This window comes from Xylocopa sonorina, chromosome 4 (assembly GCF_050948175.1).
Source record: "Xylocopa sonorina isolate GNS202 chromosome 4, iyXylSono1_principal, whole genome shotgun sequence".
Taxonomy (NCBI): domain Eukaryota; kingdom Metazoa; phylum Arthropoda; class Insecta; order Hymenoptera; family Apidae; genus Xylocopa; species Xylocopa sonorina.
Genome location: NC_135196.1, coordinates 8067747 through 8083980, shown reverse-complemented (window position 1 = coordinate 8083980; position 16234 = coordinate 8067747). Strand labels below are relative to the sequence as shown.

Here is a 16234-nt window from a genome sequence, read left to right as displayed (position 1 = left end):
TTCCATCATGCTAATTAAATTATTACTATTTATTCGACAAGTTTGAATCACAACCATTTCATTTCTATTTTCGGGAATTAGTAAAGCCTTGGGACTAACGAAATATGACAATCTTCAGATTAATTGAGGGAACGTTTGCGTTGATTTTATATAGAAATTCTGAAAAGCCTAACGAAAGATATATATTTGTACCTACTTTTCTTGATTAAAGAAATTAATATTTGTGTACTTTATAATGCAACTTTGTTCGCAAGAATCGAAATTCAGCTTAAATCACTTTGCAAGTAATAACAGTCACGGAGTTCGATACGGTGGCCATTGGTTTTCTGAATTTGTTTTATCACAAGTTTAAGATAAGAATGCTACAGCAGAGAGTGAAAAGTTATTTTACACAACGAATTACAACAGATTATTGGCGCACATGTAGTTCAATCATACGTTTTGACTAAACGTGCCAATGCTCGCTCGTTCTCCATTTCGACTATATTCGTATTTGATAAACGAGCACATTTGATTTAAATGCACGATAAGGAGCTGGGGGTTGATCGATCTAAACACGAAAATATTATTAAAAAATAGTATGATAATATCAATGATAACACTGTTCGTATTTTTTTAACACAATATTTCGTCAATTCTCTACCCTAGATTACCATGTAAGGTGTTTAAATATTTCGATGTAACTAAAATAAACTAGTATCTATTCTATCAAATTACTCAAATTCGATGGAGTTACAATTATAATGCCCGCTTTAATTTAGTAAATATGATTGGAGTGGAGTAAAAGAACATTCGTTTATCGCATCTGAATGCATCGTAAGTACATTTAAACTAAGTCGCTCTGACGATTACGATCTGCCTAGCTGTGCCTACTTACAGTTAGTTGAATAATGCGTACATCGATAATTTTGTATATTTGATACTATGGTCATAATTTTAGACTGGCTACAAATTAAAAAATGAAAATCAATTTTCTAATTGATATTGATTGACATTAATTTGCCACAAGTGCTTGAAATTTCTTGCGTATTTCTTCTATAAAAACATTTACTTCCTTACTCTTGAAACACTAAGTACATTAACACACACACAGATACTCATTTCTTTTCGTATCAGTGTCTGTTTCCGCATGAATTCTTATATGAAAATTCCACAATAGAATGGAATATCTTGTCACGGCAGGAAGTGATACTGCATCTTATATAATACACAGATTATTTTATAGAACAGGGGAAGTTATTTAATACTTTACTACCAACTTGATGTCAAAGAAACTGAGAGTTAAAAGTGTTTGGAATTAAATTGAATTGGGCTACTTTTACCTACCTTTGTAAAAGCTTGTAAATTATAATGGTGTTTTTACCTTTACTCAGTTTAAGGAGAGTTTGGACTGGATTTCTTATTATTCTGAAAATAATTATTTATGGACGAAATATTAAGTGGCACATAGAAACAGTCATACGTTCGAAAAATACGACTTTTAACAACTAGTCGATTAATTTTCGTGAACATGATAGATAAGTTAAACAATGAACGTTACTTTACAATCGACTCCCGTTAATTGTACCTTGTGCAAAATCGTTTATTTTCTAATTATACGTACAATAATCTGTGGTATAATTTCTTTCATATGTATATATATATATGTTTATGTACAATATCTTACTCTCAATCTTAAGAACTCAACCGCAAATACATAAAAATAACTAAGGCTCTCCCATATTTGTTCACATAGTTATTCTAGACTGTCGATAACAATATTTCACTCAGCATACCAAGATCATGGCAATTATTTCTCATTTTAGCTTTTGTATTTCGGTACGATCAACGATATGATCGTTTCTTTATTTCACTTTAACTAATCGATACGCTTTTCATTTCCTTCGTCGTGAAGAAAGTCCGACCAACGAGTCGAGCATATAATCGTTGACAAAGTGTGTCCACGTGAATTCTTCGTGCGAAGAATGTTAGAAACGAAGATTTGGAGTTTAAGAGGAACTCAGCCGGTCGCCTTTGCTATAGAATTTTAAGTATAGAAACATCTACACTACATCGAACAATCTGTAGACTAGCGTGGTCCTCATTTGTAAATGATCGACAAGTTTCTGTCCAACCTTTTTTACTTCAGCTAGTGAAATGAGTTATAAAAGCTCGCAAATTAACGAAATTCTTTAAGTATCAACTTGTTTCTTCTTGTACTTGTTAACAATTAGTGTAACTTTCAATATTATTATCAGTAAAGGTCAACGTTCAATTACAGTAGCCCTTGCAACCATTATTTAAAATCTCCTCCGAATCTGAATAGATCAATATAATATTCCTGATATGATCTGAAATATATTAGAATCTGTAGATATGAATACCCAAAAATGAAGTTTTATCCATTCTTTTGACAAAATTACTTTTTATTCGTCACCTTTTAATTGCAAAAATGTGTCTTTTTCATGTTCATAAAGTTTGCGACGATAGTTTCTTACAAAGTACACTGAAAACGAATAAATATTCAAGACAAAAATGCAAATAGTAGAATAGCTTGCAAAATTACTATTTCTCAGTATACGTTCGTGTTGATTGTTTTTTTACTTGTTTGACACAGCGAATGCTCGACTCGTCGATATCGAGCAACGATCCAGGGTAAAAGTGTATTACAATGTTGGTGAATGGTAAGTAATGAAGAACGGATAGCGTGTTTTCATGCCGTAAATTTTTGTTTCGTATCTCTAAATTCTACGGATGTTCGCTCGTACTCATTGAATTATCGCTTTGTTAGAATACTAGAAATTGATATGAAAAAGAGGAACTTATCTACCCATGGAACCTACTCCATACGATAGATCCTCGTGTAGTATCACCGAGAAGTTTTAGCGCTTTTTTCGGTCTTAAGCGTACATAAAACGACCTATATAACAAAGTACAATTGTATGTACAAAGTATAAAACAAAGTACAATATGTAACTACCAGAAGAAAGATGGTACATTACATCGAAATAATTAATTAATTACGTTTTAAAATATGCATTCAACACTTTAGTATCTCTTTAATAGGTGTTTTCTTTTTGTATAACTTATTCAGCGTAAAATTAGTACGAACAAATTGAATTAAATGATGAATTGCTTTTTACATTATGATTTCGTAATTTTTTAAATATGAAAGAAAACAGTAATGTATTGATGATGTTGTTATAAACTTAAACGTTCATGAACATCTTAATGTTACTGAAAAGAAAGTGAAAGCATCTTGCCATATCGTGAAATGCGATTAGTTCGCGAAGGTACATTATCAGGTATGCATTTAAGATTTTTATGTAAAAGTGATTGTGGCGTGTGAGATAATAAAACTTTGTTGATACACGAGTCTCTGAAAGGCCGAAAGTTGGACCAAGTATATGGTACATTTATTTGTATTTAAAAACCCTACCAAGCAATACTAATCACACTCACATACAGCAACAGTGCTAAACATCGAACATATTATTATCCCTTTGTTGTTCGTCAGGAATGTGAGTTCGTACCGTTATAATAATATGAAAAATGATGTATCAGAAGATTTTCCTTACAGTATAAAATGAAACTTTCCCTAGAAAAATCCTTTAGAATCGACGAGGGAGATCTTTGTTCGTAGGGGGACTTTTTCTAGAAAAATTTAGTTTAGTAATAGACTTTCATTGAATACTATCTTTTGCCACACTCTGACGTCGCTGTAAAGAATGACATACCTTACGTAATTATATATATATTTATATGTATGTATATATATATATATATATATATATATATATATATATATATATATATATATATATATATATATAATCTATATAGCATAATAAAAAGTATCATTGTATTGTGTGACATTCTTAATATAAATGTAAATTCAACAAAAAGACATTATTCAATTCATAAATTCCTTATTTTAAAGAGCCAAAAATCACAGGCAATGTAGTCTTTATATCGGTACTATGGGGTACCGACAAGAATTTTCAGAGTTGGCATTCTTGCTGCCTATCATCTTGTTTCATTTCTTTTTTATTTAATTATGATGCTACCTATATCAGATACTATCGTTCCTATTAATTAAACTATCTTCTTTGTCAACTGGTGGCGGGCCGGTGGTTAAAGTGGTACTCGGACCAGCCGTTAAATAACCAGCAGATACCGGCGTTCCAGCTGTGTTGCAATTAACATTACAGTGATTAGTTTCATTAAACGTTTAACACCAGAACAACCAGATTCGCTAAAATGACAGACTCTTAATTGGTTATTGGAAATATAGAAATTATGGAAGTGTGTAAAATGTGTTTACTTCTGACATATCAAGCGTTAATATGCTAAAGCTATTGGTTGTTCTAGTGTTAGTATAGAAATATTAGATAGTGAGTATATAATTATGTATATATTACCAGTAAGATAACCAGAATTATTTGTATTAGAAATAAATAGATCATGTCGTTGATCTTTGTATTCCGCCCACACACTTGATTTCTCCAGTATTGCATTTACTTTTTCACCTAATAATAAGCTCCTAGTCATTGCTTTTAGAGCTTTGACTATTTGAGCTTTGGTTGTTGCAGGATTTTCAATTATATCCAGTCGTCCTTCTAATATATTTAATAGATAAGGTACCATTTCAGCGTCCAGTGCCTATCCAGAGCAAATAACACACAGCTTAGTGGTATTTTTAATCTATAACGCTATTAGGATTAACATTCCTAAGTACCATTTACCTGTTTTATAAGTCTATCCTCGTTAGTTGAAAATAGCCTATTTAACGTTTCACACGCTACCGCTATCATATCTCGTCTAGATTGCATGGCATGTTTCAATGGACTTATACATTCTGTTTGACAGATAGATGATATACAAATCTGAAAGGCGTTACAGAATTTAGCATTAATAGCATTAAAGGCAAAATACTATTTTGTGTAAACGGAAGATCAATGAACTCACTTCACTTGTCGCTAATTGATGAAGGATTAATATCGCAGTTTTGTACACAGATGGTTGATTATTTTGCATCGCCATTTGCCGACAAAGTCTTGGTATGTGACCTAATGACGGAACTTGATCCGCTAAAGTGGGTTGTGCTTGGAGTAAACATACTAGTGCTTGTGTTGTTAATTCCAACATGTCCGGCTATTTACAAGTGTCACCAAGTAAACACAATAAGCTTTTTATTCGCAAACGAAAATGAAAAATAAATTTTACACTTACGTCAGTTTTTTCCTTGGACATAAGCGTTAATGTCGTATCCATAAGTTCGCTTAAAAATTCTTTAGGTTTCCGAAGAGCCCACGCAGGACTGGCTACGAATAATCTAAGATATACACCACCAACTACAGGTTCGTTTGTTGCGATATCGACATTAGTTTGAGTATCAGGTAATTTTAACGTTGCATTAGGATTTCGCCTTTGTAACGCGTAATACCTAAAGAAGATATTACATTTTCATAAGTAGACGTGATTTTAGAAAACCGTAAACATTTTGAAACAGGACTGTGCAACTGAAGGCGGCATGTTGTTAGGGCCTCGTAGTGGGACAATCTTTATCTACTAAATACATTTATAAAAGGCAACAGAGTCACGCATGCATGAGCTTTTCGTATCTAGAAAAGTAGCAATGTCTTATAGAGTGAATACTTGGAACCACAAACATTTTAAATCAGTCAAATATAACATATATCTGCAACGTACATCAATTCTACCAACGTTCTCGATAAAAAGCGTTCCGATGTAAGTACCAGTTGCAGAGACCTGTCCTAAAAACACATTTACATACTCATCTTTTAATTCTCCAATGATTCTCGACACCCTAGCTTTGGCCTCATCGTCCCAGATTAATTCGGGATTCTCGTGTTTCGTTTCAAACATATGCACGCATTGTTTCGGAGCATCTCTAATAGCCTCGCTAAATAATCTGGGAAGAAATTTCGACAAGTCCAGTTTCACCTTCGGCCCAGCTAGCTTGTCGGATGACATTTTGCCAAGTAACTCTGCAGCTGCCTCGCGTGTTTGAGTATTATTCGAATTACAAAATAGATCGAGAACGTATACAACAGCTCCTAAGATGCGCAGAATTTTTGTTTAAAAATGATAATGCGAATGATACATGGCTCAGTATTATCTTTACCTTTAGATAGGGCATCTTTTACAATTCTCGTGGAACTCATCAAAGCATACAAAGTTTCCAATATAAGTAGCTGACATTCTTTTAACGTATTCAGAGGTAATAACAAATGCACTATAACGTCATTCGCCGCGATATCGTCTACGCACTCCTGATTTTTAGTAACATTACTGATAACCTCAAGCGCGCTTTTCTGAATCGATTTGAAATAATTGCAATTCAAGAGACCAAATAATAATCTGAAGTATCCTATGCATTGTAGTTCGATTCCAGGGTTATTTTTAATCACATTCTTCAAAGCTTCTAAGGACATGACAATATGTTCCAATTTATCTTGGTCTTTCTTAACTAACGTTACATTCCCCACTGACGCCAAATACTTGGAGGATTCGGATAACGAGTCGAGTAAATTAATTGTAAAACTCTTGGGATTCTGTAAATGTTCAACTGCTTAATTTGTTGATAGCAAACAGATGTTAAGTGTTGATGCAAATCCATATTTCTATAGTCACAACTATGTGTAACAATATAGCTCGTGGACGAGACAATGACGTACGTTATACAATGTAATGTATATTATGTTGACCTTTCTTGAATATTCAAATTTCTTATGACTGTATAAACATCCGGAGCTTACTGATTACATTACAAAAATATAATACGGTATCAACTTACCTCGATAGGAAAATTAGGCTGTTCATTGTACACTTTTACAAATATCTCCCCAATGATAAGCTCACCGGCATGCGCGCTGTACTTAAAGTCACTGAAATCGTGCTCGAAACTATCGTTGCCGTTTAATCGTTCCTGTCGTTTGGCTTCCAAATATTCGATCAATTCAGCCCTCGTTCCGTTGTCCCAAATCAGGTACGGATTCGAGCAATTCGAGTTCAGAATTTTCAATATCTCTTCCGGCTTGTCCTTCGCCAGTTGACGGGAGAGATAAGGTGTTAATAAACTTTCTAACGCGGCAACGGTTACAGGATTGACAGGTGTTTCATTCTCCCCTGTCATGTAACCACCTAATCTGGCACAGGCTCTCACAGCCAGTTTCGCTAAATTATTCGCCACTTCTTGACGATTCTCGTCTTGATTTCTCTCAACGCCACCTTCTTCCAATGTATAATCGTAATTAAACATAAACAACAATAAATGCCATAACGCGCCGGACTGTAGCAATTGCATTTGTAGCACGCTGTCCGTGGCAAGAGAGGAAACACATTCTGTAGCCACTGAACATAACTTTGTTAAATGCTGTATGTGAATGTAAATCAGAATAATTTTATTGTTTACGATTTTTTTTAAATATCTTTGAAATAATTGAAAAATTTAGGCCTCCTTAAGCCACGGACGATCGTGACTGGGTTTGTATTGAAAAGTAAAAGTGGAGATTAAACCGATACGGAGGAGAAAGTAAGAGTGGAGATTAAGTGGATGAAGAAGGAAAAGTAAAAGTGAAAATATAATGAATTTACTTATATTTTGTTATATTGAGTTTCGAAATGTTAATTTAGATAGGAAAAAAGAATTATGATTTTATTTGGTGGAAGCAGAAGAGATAAATTATATATTTAAGTTTAAACTGATTCAGTCACGATCGCTAGAAACCTTTGGCCTTTCGAACGTTAATAACGTGCGATTATTATTTATAAATTTCAATTTCATTTTTACATTGAAAAATAAAACAAAATGTAAATAAAATTTGCAATATGCACTAACCTTGAAATGTAATATTCTACAGAGGTCCTTGACTAATTGCGGTAGTTCGATAATTCTGTCTTTACAGCCTCTGAATGATCCAGCAACGGAGAAACACCTAGTAATATGCATGCACACCTGCACGGCTATATCAATGGGTTTGCTTGATTTATTTAATACAGAAACGCATCGTGTGTAAGCCTCTAATAGAACGTCTAATCCTCCTTCTCTGCGAAGTTCCTCCGCGTTTAATGCAGAGCAATGTACCGTATGATACGCAAGCTCGCTAGCAGCAGCTAATAGTGGTGCAGATTTTGAGAATAACTGCTCATCATCCGTTTCTAATTTGATTGTTTTGATTAACTGCGGATATCCTGCGTACTTGTACGGTCTAAGTTCATCAGAATATCTATGGAAAAGAATGCTCTGCGTTCTCAAAATAAGCACTATATTATCCGGATTTGGACCGTCGGTCGACCAACAACTTCGACTGCACAAAAATTCGTACGCCTGATTGACAGCTTCGAATTTATCCTACGAGCAGAAAAGATTTTTGTTAACATTGAAGATATAAAGAAACACAAAGAACATATAAAATAGACGCGTGTAAGCAAAATTCAATTTACCCTGCCCTGCGGGTTTTTATCGGGGTGATACATTTGTGCGAGTTTGTAGTATGACTTTCTGACTTCAGCCTCATTATGTTGTTTCCCACTAGTTAATTGAAGAACTTTATAAGCTTCGTCTACTGTCATCAGCGGTGGTTTCTTTTCAACTTCTTTTTTCCATGCGTCTAACACATCTTTCAACAAACGTACCTGCGTATTAAATGTTACCATATCAGATGTAGCTGAGGAATTCACAAATAATTGTATTAAAGATATTCTTCAATTAACTTACTGGTTCAGGAATGGGCCACTGTGGAAATTTAACGGTATCACAAAGATGCCTCAAATAGAATATCTGACAGAACAACTCCTTCTCTAATTGCGGGTATCTTATGGCAGGTATAGCGATGTATTGATATCTAGCCATAGTGTGGCTTCTTAATTTCGGGGAGAAATCCGCAATATGTGTTGCTACTTTTTCGATAAGCATTCTTCTCATCTCAGCATTCCAAATTGCCTCTGGCGTATCGTAATCACCAAGAAATATTTGCGCAAATTTTTCTGCGCCATGATTTTCTAAGTAACTGACCATTGCGTCGGGTAATAGCTGTCCAAGAATGCTTCGTTGCATAATGTCGGACGATACATTCTGCAATATATTAAAATGTCATTATATAATGTAATTGTTTTATTTCGCTATTGAGCATAGGGATAAAAGTCTCACGCTTACATCGTCGCTTCTAAAAGCCTGCTTCGTGTGTGTTAATTGTAAAAATCTCGCTATCGGTAGAACGTTCGAACCAGTGTACATTAATATGAAATAAAAGACGCCAGTGAGATAAATTTTCGACACGTCCGCGTTATCCCGCATTATTTCGCACAATAAAGTAGCTACCTTCTCAACTAAAACCGGATCGAATGTTAATAAAAGTTGTACGATATGAGGTAGGCACTGGAGATCAGATAATAACCGCTTCATACGCGGCAGAGGTCTGATTACCGCGTCATCGACATCTCTACTTGGAAAATATTCGCACATTTTGATTAAAATATTTAGTATCAACGTCGCTAGTTCGCTCTCGTTTATTACTGGTGTCCCCCTTGCGACTAACGTCCATTTTAATTGCGGAACCTGCGAGATCATTCGCCAACCGTCTAATCCTTGCGCCCAAACTTTCGTTTTGTGCGTAATTTGATTTGTTAAATACAGCTCCTTTAAATCACTTAAGCTTATAGGGCCTTTTCGGTGATCTCCATCATTATAATACCATTCTTTCTCCATAATTTGTTGCTGTTGCGGTCCTGCCTCTATCACATTAGTCTGCGCAGGCACGACCGCTCTAGATGTGTGCAAGTGGGCTAAAGTTAAAAGATCGACTAATGCGCGTACTCCGTTTTGATCCATTATATCCTTTACGTTCCTTCTATGTAATATAAGTTTATTTATAAACATGACGAGCCTATCGCGTTCCATTCTATCCGTACAACGTTCCAGCATCCCTACAATATATTTTGTATCCGAAAATGGACCAATATCTTCATAATATCGCTCATATACTATAGTCATTGCTTGTAAGCAAAGGCACTTCATTTCAACTTTTGTAGTTAATATGAATCTATGGTACAAGTCGTTAAAAAATTCATACCTATGACAAAAATAACAATTTATCATTGAATAGGAATAATCCATTTATATAAGTGAAGAAAAGGAATCTGAACATTTTTGTATTATACATACGATTTTCTTATTGGACTGTCTGGACTATCTTTTTCTAATAGAAGTCTCAAGTAATAGTCGCCGATTTTCACTTCGTCTAACAGGCACTGGTACTGCACTTCAAATTCTCGATGATTCCAAGCGATCAGCGTTCCGCCTGCCAAATCTTTGTCAGAAGTGAATGCACGAATTTCGTTCTCGAGCGCGGTTCTCAATTCCTCCCGCGTTTTGTGGTTCCAAATTAAATTCGGCAGTGAATGGTCCTGGTTGAATTTATAATAAAACAAACTCCAATTTGCCTCCGACTTGATTCTCTCTCTGCGCTTTCTCAATACTATTGGACGCTCTTTGATCTTCTCTTTACGCTCGATCCCAATTCTAGCGCCCCAATGTTGTAGCGCGTGTTCGACGTGTTTCTCGACGACGCGCATTTGACGTTCGATTGCGATCCATTGCGGGCTTTTTCTGTTCCTCGACGCATGATCTATAGCTATCTTTAAATTGTCACGGTTGTTTAATTGTTCTTTCTCGAGAAACGACTCGGGTACTTTCTCGTCGGAGTCTAAGTAATTTAATAAACCAATTGGCTGTACAAACGCACAATGAACACAAACTTAGATACTTTCATTTTTTGCTAATTAAATGAAAATGATATTATAAGCTCAATCAATAATGTCAAATTTACCATAATCCTTTTCAATAAGCCCATTGCCGTAGGATATCCCGTCACCCAAAGTCCTACGAGGTGCCTGCATAATTGCCTGTGCGTTAACAGTCTACCATCGGTACCAATGGTAAAAAGACTGTTTAACAGATGTCTCGGTAAAGCTCCCTCAGCAAGTGCAAGTTCTTGCATTTTTGCTGCGATTTCCGGGGCACCTTCCTCAATAATCGCTCTCATTATTAACCCAGCACCCTTGACAATAGCTAGTGACGGATGTTGGAACAGTTTAAACAGTGACCTTCCTCTTGCCGCGACCATTTCTAAAAGATTGTCGAAATGTTTGCCGTCGGTCGTTTCACTATACGGTACGCACAGAGCGAAAGTTAAAAGGTCAAGCATGGCGGAAACCACTAGTGCACCTGTGCCATGATTCTGAAATGGTTATAATAACGATGGTATCTGATATTGATTTAACTACACGCATTGGTATACGAAATACACCATTTGCACTAAACATGGAACTTGTATTTTGGTTTCAATCAGTGCTTGTAACAAACAGTTATTATTTCTAACTGTTTCTGGAATGCTATTGATGATGATGCATAAAATCTACTATGTGCGTGTACTGAAAATATTTATTGCATTATCTAAATTGTTAAAGATACTGGTCTGTCACCTATCTCTTCTATTATTAATAGAATATATAATATAAATTGTAAAGCAATAAATATTTTCAATTGGTGTATGTTATAATTTAAGGCACGTATAGTTAAATGTTAAAAAACTGAAAATGCCGACATCATTTTTTGTTTACTTACGATATGGTTAATCCACATATCGAGTAAGCTTTCCAAAAACTTATTACTACTGAGAAGACTACTTTTATTTAACTGTTCCTGTCTTAGATCACAATCATCGTGCATCGGTTGCATGAGTGCGCAAATGCAATCTATAGCAGCTTGTGTCACGCCGTTATCCTGCCTTTTCAGAGCTTTCACAACTTTATGTCCGATAGCTTCTCTAAATCCCGGAAGAGTTGTAAACGCAGTGAAACCAATTTTGCTAGCAACCAATCTCCTCAGAGCATGGAACTGCGCTTCTATTTCCATGTTTGTCTCTAACTCTTTATTGACCAACGTGTTCAAGGCGCCAAGGATAATTTTATCTTTATTCTCAGTGAAAAGACCCTGTAAGTAGTTATTCATCACATGATACATTTGAAGCTGTAATGTTGTGACAGTCCATTCAAGCGATATATCCTGGACAAAAAAAAAAGAAATATCCATTCAGGTGATTATATTATCTATTCGTTACTATAAACAGATCTACAACTCAATTTTATAAAGTAAAACATATAGTCATTTTATGAAATGTTTAGCAATAAATGGAATAAAAAATACCAAACAAGATCCATGAAAATATAAAAAAATCTAGGAATATTTCTTTATGTAAATTAAAATAAGTAAAAGCGAGAGCGAATATAATATTAGAATATAATATATAATTTAATGTTAATTTCATGAATTATTACCGCTTCAATGTACTGTGTGTCAATGCTTATTTTTATACGTTAAATTTCCATATGATTAATTATATGCAAATTTAACATTGTATGCGTTCGTGTATGTATGTTATGTGTGTACATTATATAAATTGAATATATCTTACATCTTGTGTAACAGAATAATTAAGACCACTGTAGGGAATGTTTGCGTTAAATCTGTCCAAAATTTCGGCGAAGCTACGTCCGCTAGGTGGTTGCTGAAGAAACTTAACATGAGATGTTTCAACTTCTTCATCGACGGGTAAGTTAAGAGGTCCGAGTCTTTTCCCTCTAGCTATCGGATACATTCTAACATGTACATCTCTATTACCAGATGCTCTGACACCATCCAATAAAGAGGCTAATAATGAATCTCTATCCGTCGCAGTGTAACTACGCGTTTGACCATTAAGGTATTGTATCGTGAATAATTGCGGATTTTCATTATCACGAATCAAAGAGAAAATATCTGACAAAGGTCTAAGAGTACAAATATTATATGTCTGAGGGTCTCTCTCAAGGAGGCAAGTATCCGAGAGACAAAGAGTTCTTCTTTGAGGATCTATATGTCTAGATGAATATTTATGAACAGTGAATTCCGATACACTTGTTATATGTTCGTCGCCACTAAATTTGCCCAATCTCTGGGCAATGAAATCATCCAGTTTGATTGGTTCCTTTAAAACTTTTATGCTGATACCTAAATTGTTCATAGCTGATTCGAGCAGCTTTTTTTTAATCTCTTCCATATATGAAGAAGCAAAAAGATGTAAACGTCCGAATCCACCGCAGACAATTACAAATCCATTCGGATAATCTTTCATAGTAAGAATTCCCTCAAAGTCTTTATAACAATAGCTGGCTAATACCATATTGGTTGCTGGGTCTAGCTGATCGAGACTGCATGGTGTCACTTCCAATACAACAGGCAATCTCGTGTCAGACCAGTGATGCTTATAAGCTTGATATCTCTAGAGAAAATAAAAATATTAATTTAATGAAGGTAAAATACATCAAACTCAACTCCTCCCTCTATTTACAGCTATTTTCGCGTTTTACGTGATAACAATTTTACGCGGTCAGAAAATTATCCTCCTACAGCATTTTGTTTGAACTATTCAAGACCACTGTTGATTTAAATATTTCTATTAAGGAGGATAATGGCTTCGAGTAAATCGAAGAGACGAGCTCGATGGCTTTAGTCTACAAGTGAAGAGTGATAGGAAAGAAAATTTATTTTTGTGTTTCTATTACTATATTTTTATTCAAGTGTGTGAAATTAATAGTTTTGAAACATATAAGAGCCATTTAGCTTTCGTTACAAGAGGACTTGATAGCAGGGGAAACCGATAGACACTCGAGGGTATCAGATTATACTCTTCTCAGTAGTGGAGGCTCAACTATTTTATGATAGCGATGCTGAAATGTTCGCTATATGCATACTCGTCAACAGGAATGAATGTCTCCAGAATACATATATCGCTTATTTTCTTGGAAAATATAGAGTCTAAATAGTCATCGTCCCATAAGAGTATTATATCAATCTTTCAAACTTGTGTAATAAAATATAGAACAGATAACTTATAATTACTAATAACTTACAAAAATTGCAAAGGATGTAGCTAGATAAGGGAGTTAAAAGCGCTTATGAAAAATGTTTATATAAAGAAGCATTATTTATATTGTTATATCTAATTAAAAATTGAAAATACATAAATGTAGAAAATAATTAACCACGATGGGACTTGAATCCAATTACAGATCGGACTGGTTGAAGTTTAAAACTTTGATAAAAAATTTTATAAGGTTTTTCATTTTTTGCAAAAAACACTTTTAACGAAAGAATTTAAAAAAATTTCTAATCGTGTGACTGTATATTCCAGATATTCAGAATTTTGTTCAGAACTTCTTTCATTCGACTTAATAAACAAAATAGAAAAATTCGGAAATCGGAAATTCCTTTATAACTTCCTTCCTGATCATAAAACGTTGGAACTAGGTATAAAAAAATGTTTCTTTGATATCTTATTAAACGGTACAAATCAAATCTAATTTGATCTAAGGGCACTTTAAGGCTGGACTATAGTTGTTTCAATATTGTAGTAAACGAGCGATACTATCTCCAGTACACTTAACGTAACATTTAAATTATATTACACTTTCCTCCTGCATTTTTTTGTTCCGAGAAATTCTAGTTATGTGAAGTTCAACCGCGTGAAAAGAAAACACGCGAAACGCATTTCGCGTAAATTGAGGGACGAGTGTGTTTCACAGTATGAAGAAAATTGTATTTTATTTCTTATTTTAATTCGTAAAAGCTATTCTAATTTTAATTAAGCTATAATTCAATTGAAAGTAGTCGATAGGAAAATATGCTACTGTATTAATCATTATATAGATATACATGTATTAGTGGTTGGGTAACTAAGAATAGCCAACTACTAATACAATGCAAGCTATTACATATTGACCATATGGCTAGGTTGATAAGAGGTCTGATTAAACTGTACTAATATTAATTCTTCAAACCATTGTAGAAAGAAGTATGCAACTCACCAAAATTTCTTTAGGTTTCTCAAAGAATTGATTTCTATATTTAAGAGCCTCCGTTAATAGATGTGCTCTATATTCTGAACTAAATTTCATATTGTCAACTTTACGTTCTTTGCGCATTGTTATACTAAATTCATGCGATCCCAATTGATTTCTGTTCGTTGGTTGTACGCTTATAAAATCTGAGTACTCCCACCTGTTTGTCACTTCTAATGTAGTAGGATTATATGTTGTTATACCCATGGATCCAATTGAAAAGATACGTTTATACCTGTGTGCGTTATACAATTACAATTAAATAATATTCTCAATGGTAATTAACATTAATTAATAATACTGATATTTGTTTTAGACATGATATATGATACATTTTTGAAACATAAAAATATATTAAATTTGTATTAGATTTCACATGTAGCTATAAAACGTATATGTTTTTTAAACAAATAATCAATCTCGGTATTACATTAACTGTGTTGTTACAATTCATATAATTGAATATTTTAACATATAAGTTCAAGATAGGTTTGAAGGTATTTAGATCTTCTCGTGGGAAGATACAAGTACAGAAATAATTTTTGCTTTACGTATTAGCTTATGCAGTTTGCATGTATACACGAAACAAACATGTACATCTTATAATGGCCATTTATTGCTTTGTTATAAATATTCAACAATACTTCGAATTGTATGTAATTACTTGGTTGCTCATCGCGAGATTAATTGTGGGACCGTCGTATCGCGTTGTTCAAGTTTATGAAAAGTTCTTGACAAAGAACCAATACTAAAGAAATCGTACTTACTTTCCCTTCCACGAGTGTTTGGTGACCAGAAAGCATGCCACATCCTGGTTATCCTTTATCGGCATCATTGTAACATGTCCTGACAATACCACGTGCGTATTATTCTCAATAATGGTTTAACAAAACACTGGCTACTGTTTGTGAGAGACGTGCAGCGTAGGAGGAACATTCGCATGCGAATTTAAAATGAAAATCACACGAAAGTCATTTTCGATACGACAAACACGAGATACACGGATGTACGTTTCAGTCGCGTATGCAATGTTTACGTTCGACGTAGAAACCGATGATATTTAGGCACTGTTTGTCCGCGTTTCACCCGACAAATGTCATTTTCAACGGCTCCATTGGACTGGGAGCGGCCATGATGCACGGGGGTGTTAACAAACAGCTGTTTCCAGATGGCAGAATGATCAGTGTAGAGTACTTCACTTATTTTGTGTAGTTGTGGAATGTACACTATTACGTGCGTGTGTATTTTTGTGTTCAACTTGTGTGTTAAAATACTTTCTTCGCGAACAACT

At 34.4% G+C, this 16234-nt stretch overlaps 1 protein-coding gene across 2 annotated transcripts; it reads right to left on the bottom strand.

Moving 5' to 3' along the window:
- Window positions 1-3806: 3806 nt before the first annotated feature.
- On the bottom strand, window positions 3807-16095 carry Rme-8 (receptor mediated endocytosis 8). Of its 2 annotated transcripts, none has more exons than XM_076893396.1 (18): window positions 15711-16095; window positions 14911-15178; window positions 12480-13325; window positions 11630-12070; window positions 10833-11243; window positions 10169-10734; window positions 9161-10076; window positions 8723-9079; window positions 8449-8640; window positions 7844-8356; window positions 6800-7378; window positions 6128-6557; window positions 5777-6059; window positions 5212-5425; window positions 4948-5133; window positions 4725-4865; window positions 4401-4641; window positions 3807-4167 (listed from the first exon to the last, which is right to left on the bottom strand). In XM_076893396.1, exons 1-18 carry the CDS (start codon window positions 15776-15778, stop codon window positions 4052-4054), a joined length of 6768 nt encoding a protein of 2255 aa, XP_076749511.1. In that variant the 5' UTR covers window positions 15779-16095; the 3' UTR covers window positions 3807-4051. The 2 variants fall into 2 exon arrangements, with proteins under 2 accessions (XP_076749511.1, XP_076749512.1); XM_076893397.1 differs by having other exon boundaries at window positions 11630-11998.
- Between the last annotated feature and the right edge of the window lie 139 nt (window positions 16096-16234).

Excerpts from the sequence above, each read along its gene's own strand:
- Rme-8 (XM_076893396.1), bottom strand. The coding sequence starts at position 15,778 with ATGATGCCGATAAAGGATAACCAGGATGTGGCATGCTTTCTGGTCACC. Across the intron at positions 11,244-11,629 it reads ATATGTGGATTAACCATATC|AATCATGGCACAGGTGCACT; the intron begins GTAAGTAAACAA and ends TAACCATTTCAG. Across the intron at positions 4,168-4,400 it reads TAATTCTGGTTATCTTACTG|CTGGAACGCCGGTATCTGCT; the intron begins GTAATATATACA and ends ATTGCAACACAG.